The sequence below is a fragment of the Vulpes vulpes genome, chromosome 13 (assembly GCF_048418805.1).
Source record: "Vulpes vulpes isolate BD-2025 chromosome 13, VulVul3, whole genome shotgun sequence".
Lineage (NCBI taxonomy): Eukaryota > Metazoa > Chordata > Mammalia > Carnivora > Canidae > Vulpes > Vulpes vulpes.
Window position 1 is genome coordinate 118,803,709 of NC_132792.1, and position 25,273 is coordinate 118,828,981.

Genomic DNA, 25,273 nt, shown 5'->3' on the forward strand with positions numbered 1-25,273 from the left:
CAGGAAGCTCCAGGTGCTATTATGATCCTACCTAGTATTCAACTTAATATGACCAAGTCCGGAGATCAGGAGGAGATAAAGTCTAACTATATGAATCTTAAGGACAAAGGGGGTGTGGAGGGCCCAGGAGCTAAGAGGAAGGACACTGAAGAAATCACAGGCTGGCCCCACCTGACCTCCAGCATCCCATGGCCATTATTTTTCTCCTTTGATAAAAACAAAGCAGAGAATGAGATTAAACCTTCTATTTCTGCCTGTGACACAAGCAGGCCAGAGTACAGACTGCAGTCAGGAAGAACAGGGGAGGAAGCATTCCAGGTAAGATGGGAAGGATACAATAGAAAATACACATGTTCTATGTTATTTAGGACAAATGCCTGAGCCCTAGCACCTACTGGGTGTTGCTCTATTCACAACCACAGATGGGGAACACCCATGGTCTGGACAGGTTCCTCCTGCTCTTTGGGTGGTGAATACGAAGCGGTGCTTCTTCAAGTTTTAAAGTATGAACCTCTGAATTCTGAGAGAACCAAGAGTCTCTCCCACCAGCAACTACTGAGAAGTCTGAAATACACCTCTAGGGAGGCAAGTACTTACCTCATTCCCATCTCCCTTCCTCCCCAGCAAAATCTTGTCTCGTCCCTCTTTGCCAGGAGGCAGAGATATGAACCAACGTTGAAAAACACATACCACCATCTCAAATGACTTAGATTTAATCAACGGAAGCAAACTACATTAAATGGAAAGCTTACAATAGAGAAGAATTATATGTCAGTGCCTTTTGCAAACTGAGCTACAACAGGAAGAGGCCAGGGCTGCCCCTCAACCTGATCCCTTCCAAACAGAGACGTCCACAGTGTCCCTGGCAGTCTGGCTCAGGGAAGAGGAAGCCTCTGCCGGCTCTGTGCGTTGAGGTCACCTTGCCCTTCACTCACTCCTGGCCAGCGTCAGGAGTCCCGCCTTGCCGGCTCTGGTCATCACCCTTCTTTTTGTGGCCTGAGACAATGTCATCAATCCGCAGCAGGAGAACTGCCGTCTAGGGAAAAACCACAGCCCCAAAGAGGTCAGCAGAGAAAGGAAGAACACTTGTTTTCTTTAAAACCTAGCTCCTCCTACATAATTAGCATTTTATCTGAGATCTGCCTTTTCAAAGCCTTGCCTGTAAAATGCACCTCTCCCTCAGCAAGCAATGCATATCTGCTATTACCTTGCTTTTTGTATGAGCTGGAAGTTAAGTAGGGGAACAGATTCCCTAGGAGATCTGAGAACATTCTGCCATCTGTACCCTTCCCTTCAAGACTGAGCCTAACACCCTGGTCTCTGGTTATCTGTAAATAAACAGCACAGCGTAGGTTTCAGGGCGCCTCACCTCTACTGCTGTCTTGTATGTCTGCAGCTTTACAGCCAGTGGTTCCCAGATGCCCAGTTCTTTCATGTCTACCAAGGTACCTGTCTCACCGTTTACACCCCATGTCTCACAGTTCTCCTGAGTGTGCTTGGCCTGTAGATGGAAGAAGCATCAACAGTTCAAGGCAAAAACAGAACGAGGAAGCGGGCAGGGAACATGAAGGTAATAAACCAAGAACAATGAAATGAAAAAAGGTGATGACAATGACAGCAAATAGGTGGCATGCTCAGAGAGAGGACACTAGAAGGCCTAAGCTGTCAGGAAAGCCTGATGCACGATGTGAACCATCCTCTTAAACCATCCTGGTGGAGGTCAGCTTTCCCCACCCCATCAAGAGCAAAAGCATGGGAAGGAACTCACCCGAAGGGAGGTAAGCAGACGAATGGTGCTGGCCCCACAGTTCTGGATTAGGGTGCGAGGGATGACCTCTAAGGCCTGGGCAACAGCCCTGTACGGCCACTGTTCCACACCAGTCATGGCCTTGGATTTTTCTGTCAAGGCATGGGCCACAGCCATTTCAGAGGCCCCACCTCCTGGAACCAGCTGGGGGTCCAAGAGGACATTGCGGCACACCTGCATGGCATCCTGGAGGTTGCGTTCCACTTCCTTGGGAAAGCAAACAGACTATGTGAAGCCAAAGCTCAATGACTCAGGAATATATCAGAGGCACTGAAGGTCTTCCTAACTGCTAAGTTTGGTAAACCATCAAGGAGGTCAACTAGGAAAGGCCCTTGGAACCCTTGTGGGGCAGGGCAGATACCTTTTACTTTGGAAAAACACATGAATTACAACTGCACAAGAGGGCCAGGGGGCAGGCGTGTCACTCTGTGAAGTCTGGCTAGACAGAGCACTACCCCATTTTGACCCATCCCAACTGTGTTCGCTTAAGAGGCTGCGTGGTGTAGTTACTAGCTGTGCACCTTTGGGTACTTACTTAACCTGAGAGAAAAAGTGGTATTTACAATGTCAACTTAAAAAATAAGGAAACAGTGGTTGCTAGGGAAATGATGAGTCATTGTTCAATAGGTATAATGTCTGTTTTGCAAGATAAAAAGGTCCTGAGATCTACTGCCCAAGAACGTGAATGCGTAGGCTTAAAAATTAAGATGGTAAATCATACTTTTAACAATTAAGAAATTGTTCTTTATATATATATATTCTTAAAGATTTTATTTATTCATGAGAGAGAGAGAGGGACAGAGGGACAGAGAGACAGAGAGATAGGCAGAGGGAGAAGCAGGCTCCATGCAGGGAGCCCGATGTGGGACTCGATCCCAGGTCTCCAGGATCACACCCTGGGCGAAGGCGGTGCTAAACCGCTGAGCCACCCGGGCTGCCCAAGAAATTGTTCTTTAAAAAAAGATTGTGTTTCTATGTATGTAATCTCTCTACCCAAATGGAACTCGAACTCATGACCCCAAGATCAAGAGTTGAATGCCTTACTGACTGAGCAAGCCAGGTGTCCCTAAAACAACTGTTTTTAACTTTTAAGAAATGGTATTTGTGGCCACATATCAAAAATTAGATAGCTATGAATGGGCAACAGGAGGATTTTAGGTCTTCTGGGACTCTCAAGAAATGAAAGGACCTGGTCCATGCAGTCACACTTCTGAGGTGGACTCACCGAGAGAACCTCTTTGCTGGCTCCGCGGAGGAGAATGGTACATGCCTTGGGGTCTTTGCACTCAGTGATGAATGTAAAGTACTCATCTCCAATTTTCTTGATTTCCAACACGCCTGCTCCTGTCCCAACATCATCTTCTCTCAGCTCTTCTGGCCGGCTAACTATCCGGGCCCCACAGGCTCTATTGATTAGATTGGGGGCAGGTGATTTTAGATACTTTTATGCTTCCTCCTAGTCCTTAGAGTCTGTGGCTGGGAATAAGGCCAAAAGTGGATTGCTGGAAACACTGCTATGTAACTTGGGAGGTCTTGGCTGCCTGGGGAGATAGATTTCCAAACATGTACAGGGAAGTTTCCTTACACTAACAAGTCTTTACAAATGAATGTGTATATCCCTAGAACAACTTCTATAACCAAATGCAGTTTAATTCAATATTTTGTGGATACTAAAAGCTGGACAAAGGAGTTCTCGGGCATATCTAATATGCATACGACCACATAATGGTCTTTCTTAGATAGGATTTCTCCCATACTGCCCAGTTAGAGCTCAAGGCCAGTGACAGAATTGTACTACAGACAACGCAAAAATCAAGCAAGGAGGAAAATAAGTACATTAGTGTATGTCTAACTCAATTTCATTGAACAAAACTAATTTGTCACTTTTTCCCCACTCGTGGGCATGCAATCAACCATTTGTACCCATATATGCCCAAAGCCATTTCCGAACTAGCGAAGTATAAAATTCTACTTGGATCGGATATATGATATCGGGACAGACTTCTCTTTTTAAGATAAAAATTAGTATTAAAAATGAATGGTATGTGAACACAGACATCAAGAACGCAACCTAAAATGCATGAACAACAGCTAAAGATCCAATCAAGGAAATTAATTGATGCTTGTGCTCTATTCTGAGCTAGTTAAATAGACTAAAGCAGACCCCAAGGTAGGGACCACAGATGGTTAATCACGAGTGGATCACTACTGGCTAGTGGCAGTATAAATGAGACTCTTGCAGTAGATAACTTGAACTGGAGATTCTCTGAAGAGGGTACACAGCTAAACCCAGGGCATTCCCACCTGTACCAGGTTTGGCTGTGTCCTGTATTAAACATTTTCAGATAATGATCATTGCATTAGAAAGCTCCAAAAGGAAAAACACATGGGAAGGAAGAATCTTATTTTTACGTGGCCTACTCACCGAGCAATGCGATTATTGTCTGTCTTCCGGACTCTGCGGATTGCTGTGATATTGGCCCGCATGAGGTAGTGCTGAGCTAAATCTGTAAACCCAAGAGTAGAGGTATCAAACTAGAAGTCAGAATTCCTGGTTTCTGAACCGGGTTTCACCCTCATTGTACCCTAACCATCACATGTTTATTATGCTGTTCATGCCCAAGGGGTATGAGGTCAACCCATCCTCTTCTACCTCAATAGGAGGATGGGAAAGAAATGGAGTCCTACCTGAAATGCCCTTTTCTGTGATGACCACATCAGGCTTCAGATGGATAATGTCCTCACAGAGCTGCTGTATGTACTCTTCTTCCATCTGAAGGATTCGTGTGAAATCTTCCTCTCTTGTGATCTCAATGTCAGTCTATGTGGTGAAGAAAGTCATGGACTTTTTTTTTTTAATTTTATTTATTCATGAGAGACAGAGAGAGGCAGAGACATAGGCAGAGGGAGATACAGGATCCATGGAGGGAGCCCGATGTGGGACTTGATGTCGGGACTCCAGGATCTCAATCTGGGCCAAAGGCAGGTGCTAGCTAAACCACTAAGCCACCCAAGTGTCCTGAAAGTCATGGACTTTATTTAAAAAAAAAAAAAAAAAAAAAAAAAATCCTGGACAGGTGATCTCTTCAGGATCATCCCAAGTACCAGGCTCCCCTACCCAGTCCTCTCATGCACCGCAGGAAGTGTCGGAGTCCTGTTAAGCCAGGAGCTCACATCTATGAAGCTAGTTTAGCTCCAGGGTGTCAGGTTAACTCCTTGATTTAATTATGCATTAAATGTAATTCAAAGTCAAAGGCAATCAGTGGAGATTGTGGCCTAAGGTCCCCGAACCTCCATGTAATGTTTCTTCCGTCTTGTCAATGTGAAAATTCTGGGTCTTAATTCTTTCCACATTGAAATAAATCTTGTTCCCAACCCTTATATTAACAAGCTGTAATTACTTTATTAACACCCACAGGTAAGAGAGTCTTGTGAACCTCTTCCCTCTGGAAATTCTTTAGCATTTCCAAGCTAAATTAACTCCTACTCTATGTTTTCATACATTAGGAAAAGTGGCGTGGTAGTATGGAACTGAAGCCAACAGAGCTGGGTTCAAATACTGATTTGGTCAATACAGTTGTGTTACTCAATTAACCTAACTTCTCTGAGCTTTAGATCCCTCATCTGTAAACTGTATTTTTTTAAAGATAGTTATTAATTAATTAGTTGATTAATTAATTATACAGAGAGAGACGGGGGGGCAGAGACACAGGCAGAGGGAGAAGCAGGCTCCATGCCAGGAGCCTGATGCGGGACTCCAGGATCGTGCCCTGGGCCAAAAGCAGGCACCAAACCGCTGAGCCACCCAGGGATCCCCTGTAAACTGAAGTATTAACTACATCAAACAGCTCTTGTTAAGAAGCAGAAACTGTATATGAAGATCACTCACAACAGAGCAGACAATGTAATGAACACACCTTTAATTTCCCTTGTCTCTTTTAGCAGTCAGATTTTCACACCAACTTCAAGGAAGAGGGCCAGGAACCTTACCTGGCTTTCTCCTTTCTTGTATTCCAGAGAGGAATCCAGAAGCACAATGCGAGGGTTCTTGATATAACGCCGCATTCGTGGATGGGTCACATCTTTGTTAATCATGACTCCTCGTAGGACACACGAGTCTTCGATGATGCCCCCAGGTATCTGAGCAAAAGACCCACTTTCATCCACAACCAAGAGTAAAGAGTTTCTCAACTCTCCTCCTAGACACTCATCTTTCACCCTGGAGCTAACTTTCCCCATCTAACATCTTTCCCCTATTTCAGGTTTCTTTTTTTTTTTTTTAAGATTTTATTTATTCATGAGAGAGAGAGAGGCAGAGACACAGGCAGAGGGAGAAGCAGGTTCCATGCAGGGAGCCCAACGTGGGACTCGATCCCAGGTCTCCAGGATCATACCCCAGGCTGCAGGCGGCACTAAACCGCTGCGCCACCGGGACTGCCCTATTTCAGGTTTCGAACATAGCTTTCTTCCTTGAACGTCAAAACAAACATGGTTGCAATCACATTTTTTCCCTCTAGGAGGCACACACCAATAATGGACCATGACCCCAATCTGAAAAGGTCAGCAGAGACTAAGAAATTCAGTGATTGAGAAAGACTCTCTATTTCCCCAAGATTCTCACAAAATTTTTAGACCTAGAGCTCCCCCTACAGGTCACAAGCTATTAATAGTACATTTTGTCCTTAAAGGAGTAGAGATGGAAGAGAGTTCTTTGGGGCTTATTAGCGAGAGTGTAGAGCCCTCATTCATATCCTCACCAAGTGGCAAGTATGTACACAAATGCACAAACATAGAGACACCAATAAGCCTTTCTGTAGCTCCTGTAAACCTTGGTAGGAACAGTAGCAGAAGTACTATTTTGGGAATGCTTCCTTGGTACTCTCTTTTTCAAGTTTTTGTTTTCTGGGCAGCAAATATTATTCTAACTATAAAGACTTAAGCCTATGTCCTCCACAAGTGGGCTAATCATACTAGGAAAGAACTTGTCTTCCAAACACACACTGTTTAAAAAGCTTACCTTTTCCACCCTTGCGTATTTCTTGATGTCAATCTCCTTGCGACCATTCTCCTCAAACTGCACAGTCCTGACAGCATCTAGGGCAATATTGCAAGCCAATGAGGACCACCGACTGATTGCTTTGGTAGTAATAGAGCTGTTGATGATGTTCAGCATCATATCTCGGTTATTGGTATCAACCGGGGTACTGGAAAGAAGAAACAGGTAGTATGCTCAGTAGAGACCTTGCATATTCAAGAAGTCCCTCCTCTCTAGCGTGGGGATCAGAGTGGGCCAACAGGCAGAACTGTTCATCCCTCTGCCTTTCAGCAAGATTACAACTAACCCATCCCTGAAAAGTATCTCAAATCCTGGAGTAATCTATTCTTTTGCCTGACAACCCTCCAGACTATTTGTTCTTTACCTTCTGCTTCAACAAAATAAACTCAACTTTTACAACTTGAGCCAAAACACATTTTGTCTTTGAAACCTTTTCCCATAGCTAACAAATTCTGAGAGTTTATCCCAATGATCACCCTTAATCTGTACTGAACACCTGATTCTCTTCTCTTCTTCTATCCAGCACCTTATTCCATTCCATTGTATATCATGTGGTGCTTTCTGTGTCTATGTGCTTGGGTCTTTCCTAACAGCAGCATACATTAATATGTAATCAGACTGTTTACAACGCTAAAAATGAAGTTGTATGAGACCTCGGAAACCATCTTGTCCAATTTTCCTATTGCTGAAATCCCTTTTTTAACAACGTAAGGCACACAATTTACTAATACATAATTGTTGAATTACAGATTTCAGGGAAGAACCAATAGCTCTACAAGTATCTAAGATATTTAGACAATTATTGTTTGAAAAGAAAAACTTTCTATCAATTCAGCTCCACAAACTCAATAAATCTTTTGGTTATCTATACATTCTTACACAGCTTACCTCATATAATTAACTTCAGGCAAACGCTGCATTCCCTAAGAGTGCTAGACACGTGTTCTCATATGCTCTGTTTCTAAACGACAGGCACTATAGTACAGAGCTCATCAAGCTGCTTGAGACTTAGGTACCCAGCGACCCAGTAGAGACCAACATTGTAAGTTCTACGTTTCAAACAAAATTTTTAAATCAAAAGCATTTTGCATTATGTCATCACTTAATATCCTCTGATGTTAGAGGTCCTGCCTTTCCACAGTCGTATCACCACCCTGTTAGTATTCAGCAGACTTGGGGCAAATTCTTCAATTCTGAGACGGGACTCGAAAAGCATTTTCAGCCCCCTTCCTTCTGACCTGAATGGAAAATTGCCAGCTACCCTCTCCACAGCATTTTATTAGAACACTGACCGCATCAGTCATGATTGGGAGGACACTTTACTATTAAATCCTGAATCATTACAGTTACCTAACTCTTCAACTAATTCCTCCCGTTGGCATCTAACATTTTCCTTGGCAGCATCTAACACAGAAACAAGCAAACAGCACGTAACCAAGAGATATTTTGAAGAACTGAATTGAGTCCCTCTTGTCCGCTTTGTATCCTTTGTCATTTTCCAAAATGTTTACATCCCTCATCCTCTGTTGGTTTTGCTCTCCTGTCTCACTCTAGCACAGGACACCAGCGTATAAATTGTGATGTGTCTGGCCTTCCTTCATCACCTCAGAACAGATCAGTCTTCCAGGCTCCCCAGAGATGATAGTAACTTCTGATCTCAATACCTGATTTTCTTAAGGGTGCTAATCATATCATCCAATGCCTTGCGGTAAGCACTGATCACCACTGTTGGGTGCATCTGCTGCTCCAGGAAGTGCTCAGCCACAGACAGCATCTCCCCCGCTGAAAAAAGATACACCATAATGGTTTTTAAAAGTACCTGGATTTCAAGGTAACTTCATTGAGCTTCTCAAAATACTGTTATCTTTTTTCCTAAAATACTGTCCCAAAAGCTATGCCAATTGGCTGTTAATACTGTTCAAATTTTATACTTTATACAAGGGAATTCATAAAAAAAAAAATCATCAGACCTATTTTTTTTTAAATGGTGGTGTGACAGAAGCCTTTCTTTTATTAAAAGATTTTCTTTATTTATTCATGAAAAACACAGAGAGGCAGAGACCTAGGCAGAGGAAGAAGCAGGCTTCCTATGGGGAGCCTGATGTGGGACTCGATTGCAGGACCAGAGCCGAAGGCTGATGCTCCACCACTGAACCATCCAGGCGTATATTTTAAATGATCAAAGATTAAATGTACAGTTTATTCTACTGATCTTTCAAGATCAAGATTTGTCACCACTTGTCTTTCTTTCTTTTTTTTTTTTTTAAGATTTTATTTATTAATTTATTCATGACAGACACACAGAGAGAGACAGAGAGAAGCAGAGACACAGGCAGAGGAGGAAGCAGGGTCCACGCAGGGAGCCCGACGTGGGACTCGATCCCGGGACTCCAGGATCCAGCCCTGGGCTGAAGGCGGCGCTAAACCACTGAGCCATCCAGGCTGCCCTGTCACCAGTTTTCAAAACAAAAGGTATTTTTCAAAGATTCTAGAAAGAAAAATGCATAAAGGAAAAAACCGACTTGTTTATGAACATCTCAAAACCTAGGATGCACTGAAACCACTGGTACTAAAAGCAAAAACACAAAACCTTATACCTGGAAACATACCGACAAAAATTTACAAAACTTACTCTCTGAATGAGAGATTTGTGAAATGTTCCCTTACTAAAAAAATTTGTCTTTACTCTCTCACATACACACAAATGCATGTATAGATGCACACACACAAGCCTGTTTAAAAAAAAGTTTCGAGACAAATGTACTTAAAAAAAAAAAAAAAAAAGGTGGGGGAATCCCTGGGTGGCTCAGCGGTTTAGTGCCTGCCTTCAGTCCAGGGTGTGATCCTGGAGTCCTGGGATAGGGTCCCACATCGGGCTCCCTGCATGGAGCCTGCTTCTCCCTCTGCCTGTGTCTCTGCCCCTCTCTCTCTCAGTCTGTGTCTCTCAAGAATAAATAAATAAAATAGTGTAAAAAAAAAAAAAAAAAGCGCCTTTTGTACAAATTGCTTGCACTACCTGTCCACTAACATTAATTTTTTAAATGTGCACAGATGTCCCAAAGTTTACTAGTGTACTCTTTTGGCCATGTGCTCAAATGTCTCCCCCCTCAAAGATTTTATCCATTTATTCATGAGAGACAGGAGAGAGAGAGAGGCAGAGACATAGGCAGAGGGAGAAGCAGGCTCCATGCAGGATGTCCAATGCGGGACTCGATCCTGGGACCCCGGGATCACGCCCTGAGCCAAAGGCAGACGCTCAACCGCTGAGCCACCCAGGCGTCCCTCAAATGTTTGAATTCTTGAATACTTTACACCAATTCTAAGTGACCAATGTGTATATTGAAAGATAATAATTTTATTTTTAAAAGATTTATTCATTTTGAGAGAGAGAGAGCACACGTGCATGTCTACTCGCATAACAGGAGAGACAGAAGGGGAGGAGGGGACAAGACTGCACTAAGCGGGGAGTCTGATGTGGGGCTCAGTCTCACAGCCCTGAGATCATGACCTGAGCTGTAACCAAGAGTCGGACACTTAACTGAGCCACCAGGTGCCCCCAAAGATAATTAAGCATTTTAAAAGATGTTTGAGGGATCCCTAGGTGGCGCAGCGGTTTGGCGCCTGCCTTTGGCCCAGGGCGCGATCCTGGAGACCCTGGATCGAATCCCACGTCGGGCTCCCGGGGCATGGAGCCTGCTTCTCCCTCTGCCTGTGTCTCTGCCTCTCTCTCTCTCTCTGTGACTATCATAAATAAATAAAAAAAAAAAAAAAAAAAAAAAAAAGATGTTTGAGTAAGTTCACTCAGAAAAGAATATGTACGCCCTGCTAGAGAAGTCAGGATAACTTAACAAGAAAAATGAGTCTAGGAATGGCAGAGCTACCTAGACATATGGATACTTAACCCATCTAAGCTCTCCAGGAGATTCAACGAAGATTGTTAACTAGAAATTCTGCCTGATGTCTACCGCTCATCTTCTACCAAAAAAGTAAGAAATCATATAAAATCTGTCCTCCCTCTTTTGACTCCAAATTATCTAATTTACACTCCTCTTCATAAAAATTGGGTCTGAAGTGCTTAGTGGGCACCTAGGTGGCTAAGGCAGCTGTATCTGCCTCTTGGTTTCAACTCAGGTCATGATCTCAGAACTGTGAGATCGAGCCTTGCATTCAGTGGGGAGTCTGCTTGAGATTCTCTCCCTTTGCTTTTACTCCTTTCCCCCACTCATGCGGGCTCTCTCTCGAAAATAACAAAGTGCCTAGTTGGTGGTGACTCCAGTACATCTCCACCCAATTTGATACATTCTAAAAATAATTGAAAATGCCACTTTAAAAGTTCACGTAAGGGATGCCTGGGTGGCTCAGTGGTTGGGCATCTGCCTTTGGCTCAGGGTGTGATCCCGCAGTCCCGGGATCGACTCCAGCATCGGGGCTCCCTGCATGGAGCCTGCTTCTCACTCTGCCTCTCTGTCTCTCACGAATAAATAAAATCTTTAAAAAAAATTAAATCAGGGGATCCCTGGGTGGCTCAGTGGTTTAGCGCCTGCCTTCAGCCCAGGGCGTGATCCTGGAGACCTGGGATCGAGTCCGACGTCGGGCTCCCTACATGGAGCCTGCTTCTCCCTCTGCCTGTGTCTGCCTCTCTCTCTCTCTGTCTCTCATGAATAAATAAAAATCTTAAAAAAAAATTAAACCAAAGTTCCTATAATAATTCTATTGTATGGATTCTACTTTTAGGCATGTGGGTCAACACTATAAATAGGCATTCCTGGGCAGCCCTGGTGGCTCAGTGGTTTAGCACCGCCTTCAGTCCAGGGCCTGATCCTGGAGACCTGGGATTGAATCCCACGTCGGGCTCCCTGCGTGGAGCCTGCTTCTCCCTCTGCCCGTGTCTCTGCCTCTCATGAATAAATAATAAAAATCTTAAAAAAAAAAAAAGGCATTCCTTAAAATAGTTCTCATTTCCTTATTAATGTGTTACTGTATGTAGGTTTTTAAAAATGCCTTGATTAAAAAAATTCACCATTGACTTAAAACATATAGAGAAATAAAGGCAATGTTTTCAGAAGTGATTCTCCAAGATCCTATAGAAAATGGGAGATCAGTTATTAAAACTTGTATGGTCACGACTCATTGTCAAGATTCATTTGTCAATTTCATTACTTGCAAAAACGTTATTTGTAAGCCCCAAATCAGCACTGGGGACACTTTCATGGTCACACACATGTGCAGAGGTGGAAAACTCTGAGTCACTCGATACAATGCTCTGCCTTATTTCAGCTGTCATACTTTCCGTTGTATAGTTTCATTTTTGTATTTTTTAAAAAATATTTTATTTATTCATGAGAGAGAGAGAGAGAGGCACAGAGACATAGGCAGAGGGAGAAGCAGGCTCCATGCAGGAAGCCTGATGTGGGACTCAATCTTGGGACTCCAAGATTACGCCCCTGGGTCGAAGGCAGGCACTAAACCACTGAGCCACCCGGGGATCCCTCATTTTTGTACATTTTGTTGGTGATTCCACTGTTTGAACTGGCCCCCAAGTGTAGCACTAAAGTACAGTCCAGTTTTCCTAAGTGCAAGAAGACTGTTTGTACCTTACAGAGCAAACAGCACATTATATAAGCTTCATTCAGGCATGAGTTACGATGCTACCAGCCTTGAGTTCAGTGTTAGTGAATCAGCAACATATTTTACATAAGACGCATTTATTTATTTATTTATTTATTTATTTATTCATTCATATTTATTTATTTATTTATTTATTAAAGATTTTATTATTTATTCATGAAAGACACACCGAGAGAGGCAGAGACAGAGGCAGAGGGAGAAGCAAGCTCCTTGTGGGGAGCTTCATGTGGGACTCGATTCTGGGACCCGGGGATCACGTCCTGAGCCAAAGGCAGACACTAACCACTGAACCACCCAGGATCGAGTCCCACATCAGGCTCTTTGCATGGAGCCTGCTTCTCCCTCTGTGTCTCTGCCTCTCTCTCTTTCTCTCATGAATAAATAAAAATGTTAAAAAAAAAAAAAAAAGGCACATAACTCGATTTCAGGGTTTTGAGTTCAAGCCCCATGCTGGGAGTAGAGATTACTTTAAAAAATAAAACAGGAAAATAAATAAATAAATAAATAAATAAAAATAAAACAAACAAAATCTCACATAAAGTAAGAGGTGCCCTGACTCTTGGTTTTGACTCAGGTCATGATCTCAGGGTCGTGGGATTGAGCCCCATATGAGACTCCTGTTCAGTGGGAAAGTCTCCTTGGGTTTCTCTCCCTCTGCCTCCCACCCCATGCTCGCTCACGCTCTCTCCAAAATAAATAAAACTAAAGTGTGTATTTATCAGAGTATGTGAAGAGGCTGACAGGGGCCTAACCTGTATTTCCTCCAGGAGTGACGGTTTAGGATTTGTGGTAGCTTTCCAGAATATAACTTACTGTGAATGACAATAAACCACTATATTTTGTTCAACCAGATTTTTAGTTCATCCTACACTATGAGGAGTGTTTTGTGTTCACTTGGGAGAAAATACACAGGAAATTAGCAAAAAATTACTTAAATATTGTAATTAGTGGATTGGTTACAATTTCCTTCTTAAAGGAGGATGCAGATCTACTTTCTGACAAAAACCCTTCATGTTTCAATCCAATTTTCTCTATCAGCACTGTTCTCCTCTTATTTACCAAGAATAATTACTGATGTGGTCCCATCTCCAACCTCTTCATCCTGTGTCCGGCTAATTTCAATCATGGATTTGGCTGCTGGGTGCTGGACTTGAATCTGAAAAGGAAAATGCAGATTGCCACTCAATCAGCACTACTCAAAGACTTTGGAATCCACTTTCCATGGTCCTAACTCTTGAGCTTCTTACTTCCACACTCACTCCCTTATCTTTGTTTTACCAGCTTGAAAGATTTAAAATGGTCCCCAAAATATGTAAATAAATCCTCTTTCCAAGTCTCCTTCTTCTTAGGAAAAAATGCATATGCCAACTTAACCATTAAAGTTTCTCGAAGACAGGGTCCCTGGGTGGCTCAGTGGTTTGGCGCCTGCCTTGGGCCCAGGGTGTGATCCTGGAGACCCGGGATCGAGTCCCACATCGGGCTCCCTGCATGGAGCCTGCTCCTCCCTCCGCCTGTGTCTCTGCTTCTCTGTGTCTCTCATGAGTAAATAAATATTAAAAAAAAAAAAAGTTTCTCAAAGACAGATCAGTACTCTCTTAGCTTATTTACAGGGAGCCCCACTGTCATGGTTGCACTGCGTTTTCCAAAAGGACAGCTGAAGTCCTACCCCTGGAAACTGTAAAGGTGAATGTTTTGAAACAGGGTCTTTGCAGATGTAATTAAGATTAGATCATACAAGGGATGCCTGGGTGGCTCAGTGGTTGAGTGTCTACCTTTGGTCAGGGGGGTCAGGGCATGATTCCGGGGTTTGGGATTGAGTCCCTCATTGGGCTTCCTACACGGAGCCTGCTTCTCTCTCTGCCTATGTCTCTGCCTCTCTCTTCTCATTAATAAATAAAATCTTTAAACAAAATTAGATCATACAAGATTATTACGATAGGCCCTAAACCCAACCACTGTTGTCCTTTTATAATAAAAGACACGACACAAGAATGGCATATAACATCTGAAAAGGTGACTAAGTCCACAAACCAAGGAATGTCAACCATTATGGTCAACCACGGGATGCTAGAAGCAACAAAGATTCTTTCCATGGGATGCCTGGGTGGCTCAGTGGTTGAGTGTCCTCTGCCTTCGGCTCAGGGCGTGATCCTGGGGTCTGGGATCGGGTCCCATATCAGGCTCCTTATGGGAGGCCTGCTTCTCCCTCTGCCTGTGTTTCTGCCTCTCTCTGTGTGTCTCTCATGAATAAATAAATAAAATCTTAAAACAAAGAACAAAAACCAAAACCAAAGATTCTTTCCAAGAGCTTTCAGGAGGAGTAGGGCCCTGCTGACACCTTGATTTCGGACTTCTAGTCTCCAGTCTGTGAGAAAATAAATTTCTGTGTTGAAAGCCACCCACTGTGTAGTAACTTGTTAGAACAGTCCTAAGAAACTAATAATATATATATATATATAACTTTACGGGTCCTTTATAAAATTGCTAGAATAAAAAGTCATACCTCTCGAAGAATGGCATTGCCATCATTGGTCATCACAATGCCTCCCATTGGGTCCAAAAGCATCTAGGGCCAAAGTAAAAGTTATACTTAAGTCTTCCAGGTAACAGAAAGGGAAAATTTGTAGTCAATTTTCAGTAAGAGACAGGCCTACCTTCATCATGGACTTGGGTCCCAAACATGTACGGATGATATCTGCAATGGTCTATCAAAAAGAAAATATAATACATGTAACCACCAATCAGATAACCACATGAATGTGTGTGTTAGGAGAAGCCACGTTAGATACAGGAGATTACATGTCCGGATTCTGTTCTCCTCTTCAGGAATGAGTTCAAGGTGGATGTATAAATAATTTTTCACAGGACAAGAGGGGACATAGCTTCCAGAGCTTCAGTTTCCCATAACTCAGATAACTGGAAGTCCATGTGTTAGTACTTCTTTCCATGACAGTGGCCTCCACACCACGCTAAATCAGCTCCAGGGCTGTTTCATTCTTTCATCCAAACTACATTAACTGAATACCGAGGCAGGATCTACAATGGATGCTAGGGATATAAAAGGGAATACAGTCCTTCCCTTCAAGTAACTCCACACATAGTGTGAGACAAACACGAACAGATTATAAAATATACGCTAATAGAATTATGCACAATATGAAAAGACTATTAAACCTAACTCATTGCGGGAGGGCGTCCTACCACCATCAGAGAAATGCCCTCAAAAACGGCAAGTCAAACTTTTCTTCTGCCTAATTGCAAATGAATACAGAAATACTAGGGAAGGCAGCTGAAAGCAAACTCATCAACGTTAAACTATTTATAAGATATGCTACTGGGGCACCTGGGTGGCTCAGTTGGTTAAGTGTCTGCCTTCAGCTCCCAGGGTGCTGGGATCAAGCCTCACGTCGGGTTCCCTGTTTAGCAGGGAGTCTGTTTCTCCCTCTCCCTCTGCTCCTCTTTCCCGCTCCTGCTCTCTCTCTCTCAAATAAGTAAATCTAATCTTTATGTAAAAAATTTATTTATTTATTCATTCATTCATTCATTCATTCATTCATTCATTCATTCACACACACACAGAGGCAGAGACACAGGCAGAGGGAGAAGCAGGCTCCATGCAGGGAGCCCGACGTGGAACTCGATCCCGGGTCTCCAGGATCACGCCCCAGGTTGGAGGTGGCGCTAAACCCACTGAGCCACCAGGGCTGCCCTAAATCTAATCTTTAAATGAATGAATGATATGCTACCTTGGCGGCATTGATGTTTCCAGACTGAACCTTTCTTCCAGATTCACGCTTTGTGTTCTGGCCTAAAACAGATAAAGTAAAATGTAATAGACCAGGATTCACCCACTGTGTAGCAACTATTTACTCCCTGACCTTTGGAAATAACACACGCACACATGCACACACACAGGTTTTACAGATATACAAAGAACAAACCTCAATGAATTGTACGCTCTAGATACATGTAGGTTATTACATGTCAATATACCTTTGAAAACTTAAAACAACAACACTAAAACATGTACTTATGGCTACATTTTTATGTCAACCCTGGCATACAAACAATCCCTAACGCTACAACTATGGAACCCTAGTCAGCTCTTTCCCACTAACCAAATATTCACGAATTAACAGCAAAGATTCATACTGAGGTCCATAAATGGGCTAGTGGAATGGTAAACTCCTAGAGATTATGAGAAAATGGGAAGGTACTGCATTCTTGACTGGGAAGAGGATCTATATCCTATTCTCAAAGAGCTGGTAACTTAAAAAAAAGCATCAGTCACTGCTTTCTGTAAAAAGAGGAAGGAGTTTGGGGGTTCATTTTCCTATTTGGGCAGGAGGAATTATACTAACCATCCCAGCACAATTACTGATAGCGCCCCCACAGTGTGCTGTGGAATTAGACTGTCCTCTCAGAGTGGCTCAATTTGCAAGATAATCACTGCATGCTAGGATATAAGGATGCCTCAGTAACCGCTCTACCATCAGATTTTAACAGGGAGCCTACTCAGTCATAGTGACTAGTGCCAGAAAATAACGAAGACCCGAAAAAGGCTTCACACACAACCACCACTCACCCCTGGGGCCCTCCCAATGGAGACAAGCCAGTGGCTCCAACCAAACCGCCGATTTCCCTCCTTCCAAATTACACATTCCCTACAATTTAAATCAGTAAAATTTTCAACCAGTCCCATCAAATCTACACGCTCACAACCCTCAGAATTTAGATTCATGTTTCGAGTAGCAGTAACTAAAATCCTGCAGAGACTATTCTGATGGACTCCTCAGAAAAAAACAAAAGAAAAAAAAAAAAGGGCTTTTTCCCGGTTAAGTAAAAAAAAAAAAAATTTTTTTTCCGTGAAAACAGTGATTCCCCAGGTACAGGGAAAAGGCATAAAACCGCTTTATGGAATTTTGTATACATAAAACGGTAAGGGAGGAACAAGTTTGCAGACGAGGTACAGAAGTTACACGAGGAACGGGAATACCCCAGGAGAAGACAATGGAGCGAATCCTCCTTAGAGAGAAATTCAGGAAAACTCAGTAGGTAGGATCACAGCGCGGAGGACACCGCGGGGCCAATTACATCGAAGCCGGACCCCGCGAAAGGAGACCCCGGGAGGGCGTTACTGAGAAATTACCAGGGCATCGCTCGCTGTGCGCGGACGCCCCCCCCCTCCGTCGGCAGCGTCCCTACTTCAGTCACTTAAGACCCCGATCCGACGAGAAAATACTGTCAAGACCCCCGATAAAAACGGAACGCTCGAGCCAGGCGATGTGGCGGGGTCAAGGGCCGGGGCTGGGAGGCCAGGCCTGACCACATCCCGTTCTCCGGGCCCGCACCGAGAACCACGCGAGCAGGGGTGCAGTGGCGGCGGAGGGAGCCCGGGTGCCCGCAGACCAGCGGCCCGGCCCAGGCCCTAAGGGAACGGGCTCAGGGCAGGAAGAGGAGAAGGAAAGGGGATTCCGAAACCAACGACGACGGGAAGGCTGCGCGGCCGGACCAGGGCGGGACCGGGCTGGGGCAACACGCCAAAGCGCGGAGGAAAGGGGCGAAAAGGGGCCCCTCCTGCCCCGGCTTCCCCCAACTCACTGAGCACGAGCACCGGACGATGGCCCATCATGGCGGCGCGATGTAGAACCGGGTACCCAGAGCTGGGGCAACCGGCAGAACCTTCTGGAGAGAGAGAATCAGCGAGAAGCCCAGAAAACGCTGCCTCCTCAGGGCTTACACCTAAACCCGCTACCCTCCGGGTCGCTGCCAATCACTGCAGCCAGCTCATTGAGCGGCAAGAAAACCGGCCAATAGGCTTTCTTAGCCCCGCCCTCTACGCAAGAACGGCAGAGCAAGCTAGATAGAGAGCGCACGATGGTGGCGAGGGGAGGGCCCGGGCGCTTGCGCAGTAGGGTGGCCGCTCCCGGCCGCGTGCGGCGCACAGGTCGGCGCAAGCGCGGAGGCTGGGGCAGTTGGCCGCGGCGCCACCGCGCATGTGTATCAACCACAAGGGTGGGACCCGGGTAGGAGGCTTTCGAGTAACAGCGCAGGTGAAGTCCCTGAGCTGGCCCGCGCCTCGGGTCCTTTGGGGGCGATGGTCTCTGTCCAGCCTTAGCTGCGGGAGGGACCGCGGCGCGGCCACTTCGGGAACTTGGTCCCCGGGGCGGTTGAGTGGCAGAGCCCTTCCCGGGGCGCCCCAGCGCGCCCCTCGCCCTCCTCTCGCAGGTGCTTCCCGCAGACGCTGGGGGCGAGCCCGGGGGTTCCTCGCGCAGCCGGGCCGTCTTTCCACGCCGGTACCCCGCGCCCTCCTGCGCTTTCTCTCGGCCCATGACACGTGATGAGGAGCGAGGCTGCTGCAGTGACCTCAGAGGACAGGAGAAGGGCTGGTGCTGCAGAAGGGAAACATTGAGGGAAGCCCCGTTACTGGGAGACTCTGAAGGTTTGGGCTTAGTTAAGTGACGACTTGCCCAGAAGAGAGGAAATAACAGTCAGGGACACTGCTGTTTTCCAAACTAGCGAAGGGACCATGGGAGCACTTGGCCATGAAGCAGAACAGTGCCTTCTTTCATACATCTTCCTCCCTAAATTGGAGCAGTGTCAGATGTGCTGGGGAGAAGTTAAACTGTCAGCGGTAAAATGGTAGCATGAGTTGATCATGTAACGCTGTGATTCTTCCCTAGGCACCACACCTTCTTGGTGTCCAGATGGAGCAGCATGCTAGCCACCCGAACGAAAAAGGTGTGTGTCTGAGGCCCCTTGCCCCCTGCCTTGGAAGCCAGACCTTCCTAATTGCTCAGAATTTGGGAAGGTGATTCTAATTATACATATATCCCCTTTATTAAAGGTAAATTAAAGATTTTATTTATTCATTCATGAGAGACACAGAGAGAGGGGCAGAGACACAGGCAGAAGGAGAAGTAGGCTCCATGCAGGGAGCCCGATGTGGGACTCGATCCTGGGGCTCCAGGATCACGCCCCAGGCGGAAGGCAGGCACTAAACTGCTGAGCCACCCAGGAATTCCCCCCCCGCCTTTTTAATAAGATTTTTATTTATTTACTCATGAGAGACACAGAGAGATAGGCACAGGCAGAGGGAGAAGCAGGCTCCACGCAGGGAGCCAGATGTGGGACTTGATCCTGGGTCTCCAGAGTCATGCCCTGGGCTAAAGGTGGCACTAAACTGCTGCGCCACCCAGGCTGCCCCATTTTCCCCTCTTTTTCTCACTAATTGGAAAGTATTTGTATCTCTTCTACAGTTTCCCATTAAATGGGAGCTTTGCTGGGGCACTCAGCCAGCTCAGTTGGTAGAGTATGTGACTCTTGATCTCAGGGTCATGAGTTTGAGTTCCAGGCTGGGCGTGGAGCTTGCTTAAAGAATAAATAAATGAGAACCTTGCTGAACTCCCAGCATCTACAACTGGATCTATTACATAACAGTTGCTCAATGACATATTGAGTGAATATATTATTTCTTTGTTTCCCCTGTTAATATTTAGAACTAGACCTCAAGTGCAAGGATTCCAGGAGACCTAGTGTCCATTCAAGGGGGGCAGTCCCACTCATGGCCAGGGAACTGCCTGGGGCTGCCTGACTTCAGAGCCCATCCACCTACTGTAGGTGGAGTAGATGACTCCTACTATGTCACAGCTTAGACATAATGGACTAGCTCTCTTCACAGTATGTTGTGCACGTGTGAAGAGTGTGACCTTGGAGGCCACAGGTCTGGATTTAACCCCAGCACAGACACTTGGCTGGTTGTGGAATCTTAAGCAAATTTCTTAACTTCCACTTTTGTCAAATAAAATGTGTATAAAGCTGCCTACTTCTTAGGACCATTGTGAGAACTAGATAATGTACGTAAAGCACCTCTTACCGTTGTTTTCTACATTCTGTGTCCTGTTGCTGCTCCCTGACCTCGTCCTCAGTTGTGTTGTCAGAAGTGTGGTTCCTTTAGTATGCACTGTGTGTAAGTGTTCTTCATACCTTACAACCTGGTAGAAAATATATCCTCCTCTACCTAGGAAGGGCCTGAATTGTTGAGAAGTGCATTTGTATGGAAGTTAAAGTTACATTTTTCCAGTGGTGAGTATAATCTCGAGACCCAAGTTTCAGCTTTTGTCACCTTATACAATTCTGCACGAGCTGTCAAATGACTGATGAGAGAAAGGGAAAAGAAGATGGATGGCCTACAGCAGGGTTTGCACAATCCACAAACCTAGCCTAAGAAAACCCAAAAGACAGATTTCTTTCAGGAGTAATAGGGAATAAAACAGATTTCAGTTCTTATAGGCTCAGTGAGTTTCCACATAGAAAGCACCTCAGGCTGGTACCCATGTGTACTCCCCCACCCCCCGCCCTCCAGTGGGCCATTCTTCTGTTACTCTTGGAGTTAAGGACAAGAATATGAAGTCTTCCTTCATACACAACCTATTGTTTGTCATACCTCTGCACCAAGGCTTATTTTCTAGGAAGACCTCCATCTTGTATCTTCCTCCAAATCCCAGCTGAGACAGGATCACTTCAAGGAAACACATTCCCCAGCTGCACAGATGGCTTATAGGTTAGATGCTCTTCTCACATTATGGGGGTACAATAACATGCATGCTTGATCCCTTTGACTGTCTATACTGTAATGCTGTCAGTTCCATGAGAGTCATGATCATGGGTGCTAGCTTGCTGTGGCATCCTCAAGTGATGGACACTCAGGCACTTAGCTGTCTCTTAGATGTGTAAATGAATGAGTGGATTCAGTTTTTCTGTCCTCAGAGAAGATCTCAGCCTGGCAGTGACTTGTGGGCTCCCTGGGAGCCCCAGCTATGTTGCTTCTCCATCCGTCTTCATGCCTTCTCCATCCATGCTTTGCCGCTTCTTTCTCATCTTCCAAACTCCTGAGGAAGAGCTCGCCAAGCTCCAGTTTCCTTTCTCAATGTTTTACTTTGGAGAGCTGATTGATCTTTGCAGCTTCTTTATCACATCTTGGTGGCTGGCCTGGCAGCTTGATTTTTCACCTGATCTCAGTACCACTTCTAGCTGTCTTTCTAGGCTTTTCTACTTGGACCTCCTAGTCTCCACTCAATCAGTATGTCCAAAATGTGATTTATGTTAATCTGATGGGACCCCCCACTCAGACTCCCTTGAGTAAACAAGGAAATTCAAAGGCTTGTGCAGTTGGGAGGGAGGCTGAGATGGTCACAGGACAGGAAGAAAGCCTGCAAGAGCTGGGATGTCAGGGACTGCACTGGGGGACTTGGTGCCTCTGGGTGTCTGTCCATCAGTCTGTCTGTTGCACTCTTGTCTATACTCTTGCCTGTACCTGCTCCTTCAGCATGCTGGCCAAATCCAATAGCTTTCATCTGCCCTGACTTTGCATTTTCCAGCATAGCAGATCAGAAGAAAGCAAGCTTCTTGAACAACAGAATCTGTATATCAATCTCAGAGAGTGACTCTGGCCCAATTTGCCCTGTGTGCTTACCCCTTGGATCAATCACAGTTGCCAAGGAGGATGAGATACCATGGTTGGCCTGCGCTGGGCCACAACCCCTTTTCTCCTGAGGGTGGGGCCTGATGTGATCCCACCAGTATGGCCTAGAATCTGGGGAGAGTATAGGTTCCCAGAGGAGATGGTACTCAATAGGCAAAAATAACATGTCTTCTATAGGATTGATGACCTCCCTACAAATCCATTTTTCCTTCTAACTTAAGTATTTCTGCCAAAGGTTATTTATTTTCCTGTTCAGGAACTCCTTTCACATTCAGTCTATTTTAATATCTGTAGATTAATACAGTTTTTATCATATTTTCTAATCCTAAATTGCTCAATGGCTTTCCATTGTATTCAAGAGAAAGCCTAAAGTCTCAGATTCACTATTGTGAAGGGTCTTCATTGCTCACCCTGCTCTCCTGCCCTCCTTTTTTCTCCCACTTGATATATCTTTTCCACTCATTGAAAGCACCATGTGTTCAAGGCCCAACAAACATCCTCCACCTGCCTGGCGTCTTCTCTACTGTACTCATATTGAGCTCTTCCACCTTTTCAAAAGCATCCATTTCTACGTTCAATCACATACTTAGGATAATTACAAGATAAAAGGCCTCATTTCTGGGGCAGCCCGGGTAGGTCAGTGGTTTAGCACTGCCTTCAGCCTAGGGCCTGATCCTGGAGACCTGGGATTGAGTCCCACGTCCTGCTTCTCCCTCTGCCTGTGTCTCTGCCTCTCTCTCTCTCTCTCTCTCTGTGTCTCTCATGAATAAATAAATTTTTAAAATCTTTTTTTTTTTAAAGGCCTCATTCTCAGGGCACCTGGATGGTGCAGTTGGTTTGGCATCCGACCTGATTTTGGCTCAGATCATGATTTCAGGGTTGTGAGATTGAGCCCTGCATTAGGCTCCATGCTCAGTGTGGAGTCTGCTTGAGATTCTCTCAAATATATTTTCAAACACAAAGGTCTCATTTTCACCCAGACTGTCTGATGCATTGTTTGGGTCTGTAGGTAGTCCTATCACATTTCATCAGTGCCCTATCAGTCTCCCAAAGTGATAGTAACCATGAGTTTGAGATCTTGTGATGCCCAAGTGTCTAGCACAGTAGTAAGCAAGTGGCACGTGCCCATAAGAACTTGCAATACTTAAGCCGAACCTGATCCTGCTTGATTTCCCTTCATCCTACTATGGTTTTTTTTTGTTTTGTTTTGTTTTTTTTGTGTGTGTGTGTTTTGTAACTTTCTTTGGCACTGCTCGGGGCAGGGCCTTGGCACTTGTATTCATAGACCAAATGTCAGGATTGATTTAGAAAGGCCAGGCCTTGTTAGAGACGGTTCTGATTAGTTGTCTCTGATTTTGTTCCAGCCAAAGAGGAAAGTAATGCCGTGCCTCTGTGTCGAGCCAAACCCTCTCCTAGCTTTATTAATCTTCAAGCAAGCTCCCCACTGGCCACTTTCCTGAACATCCAGAGAACAAAGCTGCCCTCAGGTAAGGACGCAAAGCAGGTTTCCCAAATGGACTCCATGTGGGAGAGGTCGCACGGAGGAAGTGGTCTGAGCTTCCTCCCGTTGACCTGGTGCCACCCCTGTGTCATTGGTAGCTCATTGACTATTCAGTTCTACTGATTGCATTTTCTTCCCAATTCTACCAATTTGTGTTGGTTTCTTTATTAGCACTTTTACTAGGCTAGGCAGGACAGAAAGGAAAATTTTGTTGCTTGCTAGTAGCATTAGTTACAAAGTGGCTAGGGAAGGACTTGGTAGGCATTAGCTCAGTTTATTGCCTGTCAGTCACTCACGATCCCATGGGGAAATCAGTGGGTATTTCAGATACTGGTGGGGAGCCTAACCAGGCCCTAGACAGTCATGGCAACCGTGTTTGAGGACCTCAGAGTTTAACGAAGTCATGACCAATACATACAAAAACAATAGGTAAATAACTTACCTAGAAGTTGGCTGCATGTAACATCTTTGAAAACATTAGAAAAAATTGGCATAATGCAGCAAGACTGGTTGAAGTGAGACAATAGGAGGGGCTTGCAGGTCACCCCTGATCCAACACCATGTAGGGTGAGAGACGGAGGCTGGGGCACCCCTGGAGCCTCATTCAGATAATTTCCTTCACCCATCAAGTCTTTTTTGAATACTTGTGCACTGGGGCAGTCTTCTAGGTGCTGAGGATATAACAGAGAACAAATCAGACAAAGCTCCCTGCCTTCCCAGAACTTATATTCCAGGGCAGGGACTTAGACCACAAATAAATAATTACACAACATACTGTATGATCATAAATATGATGAGAGAAATTAAGGGAGAAGGGTAACAAATTCTAGCGACGGTTTTCCAATTAAAATAGGGTAGGCAAGTGGGCCCCACTGGGAAGGGGCCAGCCATACAAAGTTACATGTGGGTGGAACTGTGCTGGGAAAGGTTGGCAGGGTGATCCTCTTAGAGCCCTTCTCACCACAGTACCGTTACAATTTCTCCCCATCCCTTTGCACCTTCATTTCTTTCCCCTCAGGAGTTGAACACAAGCCCAAGGAATGCCTGGGACTCCTAGAATGTATGTATGCCAACCTCCAGCTTCAGACCCAGCTTGCCCAACAACAGATGGCTATTTTGGAAAATTTACAAGCATCCATGACACAACTGGCTCCTGGGAGGGGAAGCAAAAAGTCTTCCCTTCCAGTCTTATCCCGCAGTCTGCTGTTAAATCAGTTCAGTAAATGAATTGTGGAACAAAGTTATTGTGTATGTTTTCTCCTTTCTCCCCAGCAGACTCTCAGTGGAACCTGGGCCTAGGTATTCTGTACATGGCCGATTAGTTTGCAAGGTCACAGTGAGTGCTCACCGGGTACAAAGTGCTGGACAAGGCACTTGGGGATACATATCACAGTAGAGACAGTCTTGGGGGATTTACTGTCTTAACAATGCAGCTTCATTGCAAAATGTAGTGGTCTTGGGGCGGGGCTGGAGGGGGGCTGCAGGTGGAGAGGCATTGCTGGGAGGATGCAGCTGGACTAGTCTGAGACTCTGGCTGCTGGAGGTGGCCTTATGGTGCCATGTGATGAAAGGGCATGGGCAGGTGGCATAGATAGATGAAGTAAGGTGGTTTCATGTCAGTCGAGAGGCTTGGACAAAGACCTAGAGGTAGGAGGGTAAGTGTCATCAGAAAATAGAAGAGGCTCTCCCTGCCCCTCCTCCCCACGAATATAGGATGTGAGGTAGATGGGACGCCTGGGTGGCTCAGCTGTTGAGCTGAGCACCTGCCTTTGGCGTGATCCTGGAGATCTAGGATCC

The 25,273-nt window shown here is 45.2% G+C and overlaps 2 protein-coding genes across 2 annotated transcripts; one reads left to right on the forward strand and one right to left on the reverse strand.

Annotated features, from left to right (window-relative positions):
* Window positions 1-697: 697 nt before the first annotated feature.
* On the reverse strand, window positions 698-18,397 carry CCT3 (chaperonin containing TCP1 subunit 3). The gene is made up of 14 exons (XM_025997320.2): window positions 18,093-18,397; window positions 16,238-16,299; window positions 15,146-15,196; window positions 14,995-15,057; window positions 13,551-13,647; window positions 8,528-8,645; window positions 6,825-7,011; window positions 5,798-5,947; window positions 4,496-4,628; window positions 4,233-4,314; window positions 3,033-3,213; window positions 1,769-2,014; window positions 1,370-1,501; window positions 698-1,036 (listed from the first exon to the last, which is right to left on the reverse strand). Exons 1-14 carry the CDS (start codon window positions 18,121-18,123, stop codon window positions 932-934), a joined length of 1,638 nt encoding a protein of 545 aa, XP_025853105.1. The 5' UTR covers window positions 18,124-18,397; the 3' UTR covers window positions 698-931.
* A 21-nt stretch (window positions 18,398-18,418) lies between these two features.
* On the forward strand, window positions 18,419-24,710 carry TSACC (TSSK6 activating cochaperone). The gene is made up of 4 exons (XM_025996890.2): window positions 18,419-18,544; window positions 19,175-19,232; window positions 23,340-23,462; window positions 24,495-24,710. The coding sequence occupies exons 1-4, from the start codon at window positions 18,488-18,490 to the stop codon at window positions 24,701-24,703; spliced, it is 447 nt and encodes a 148-aa protein (XP_025852675.2). The 5' UTR covers window positions 18,419-18,487; the 3' UTR covers window positions 24,704-24,710.
* Window positions 24,711-25,273: the final 563 nt, after the last annotated feature.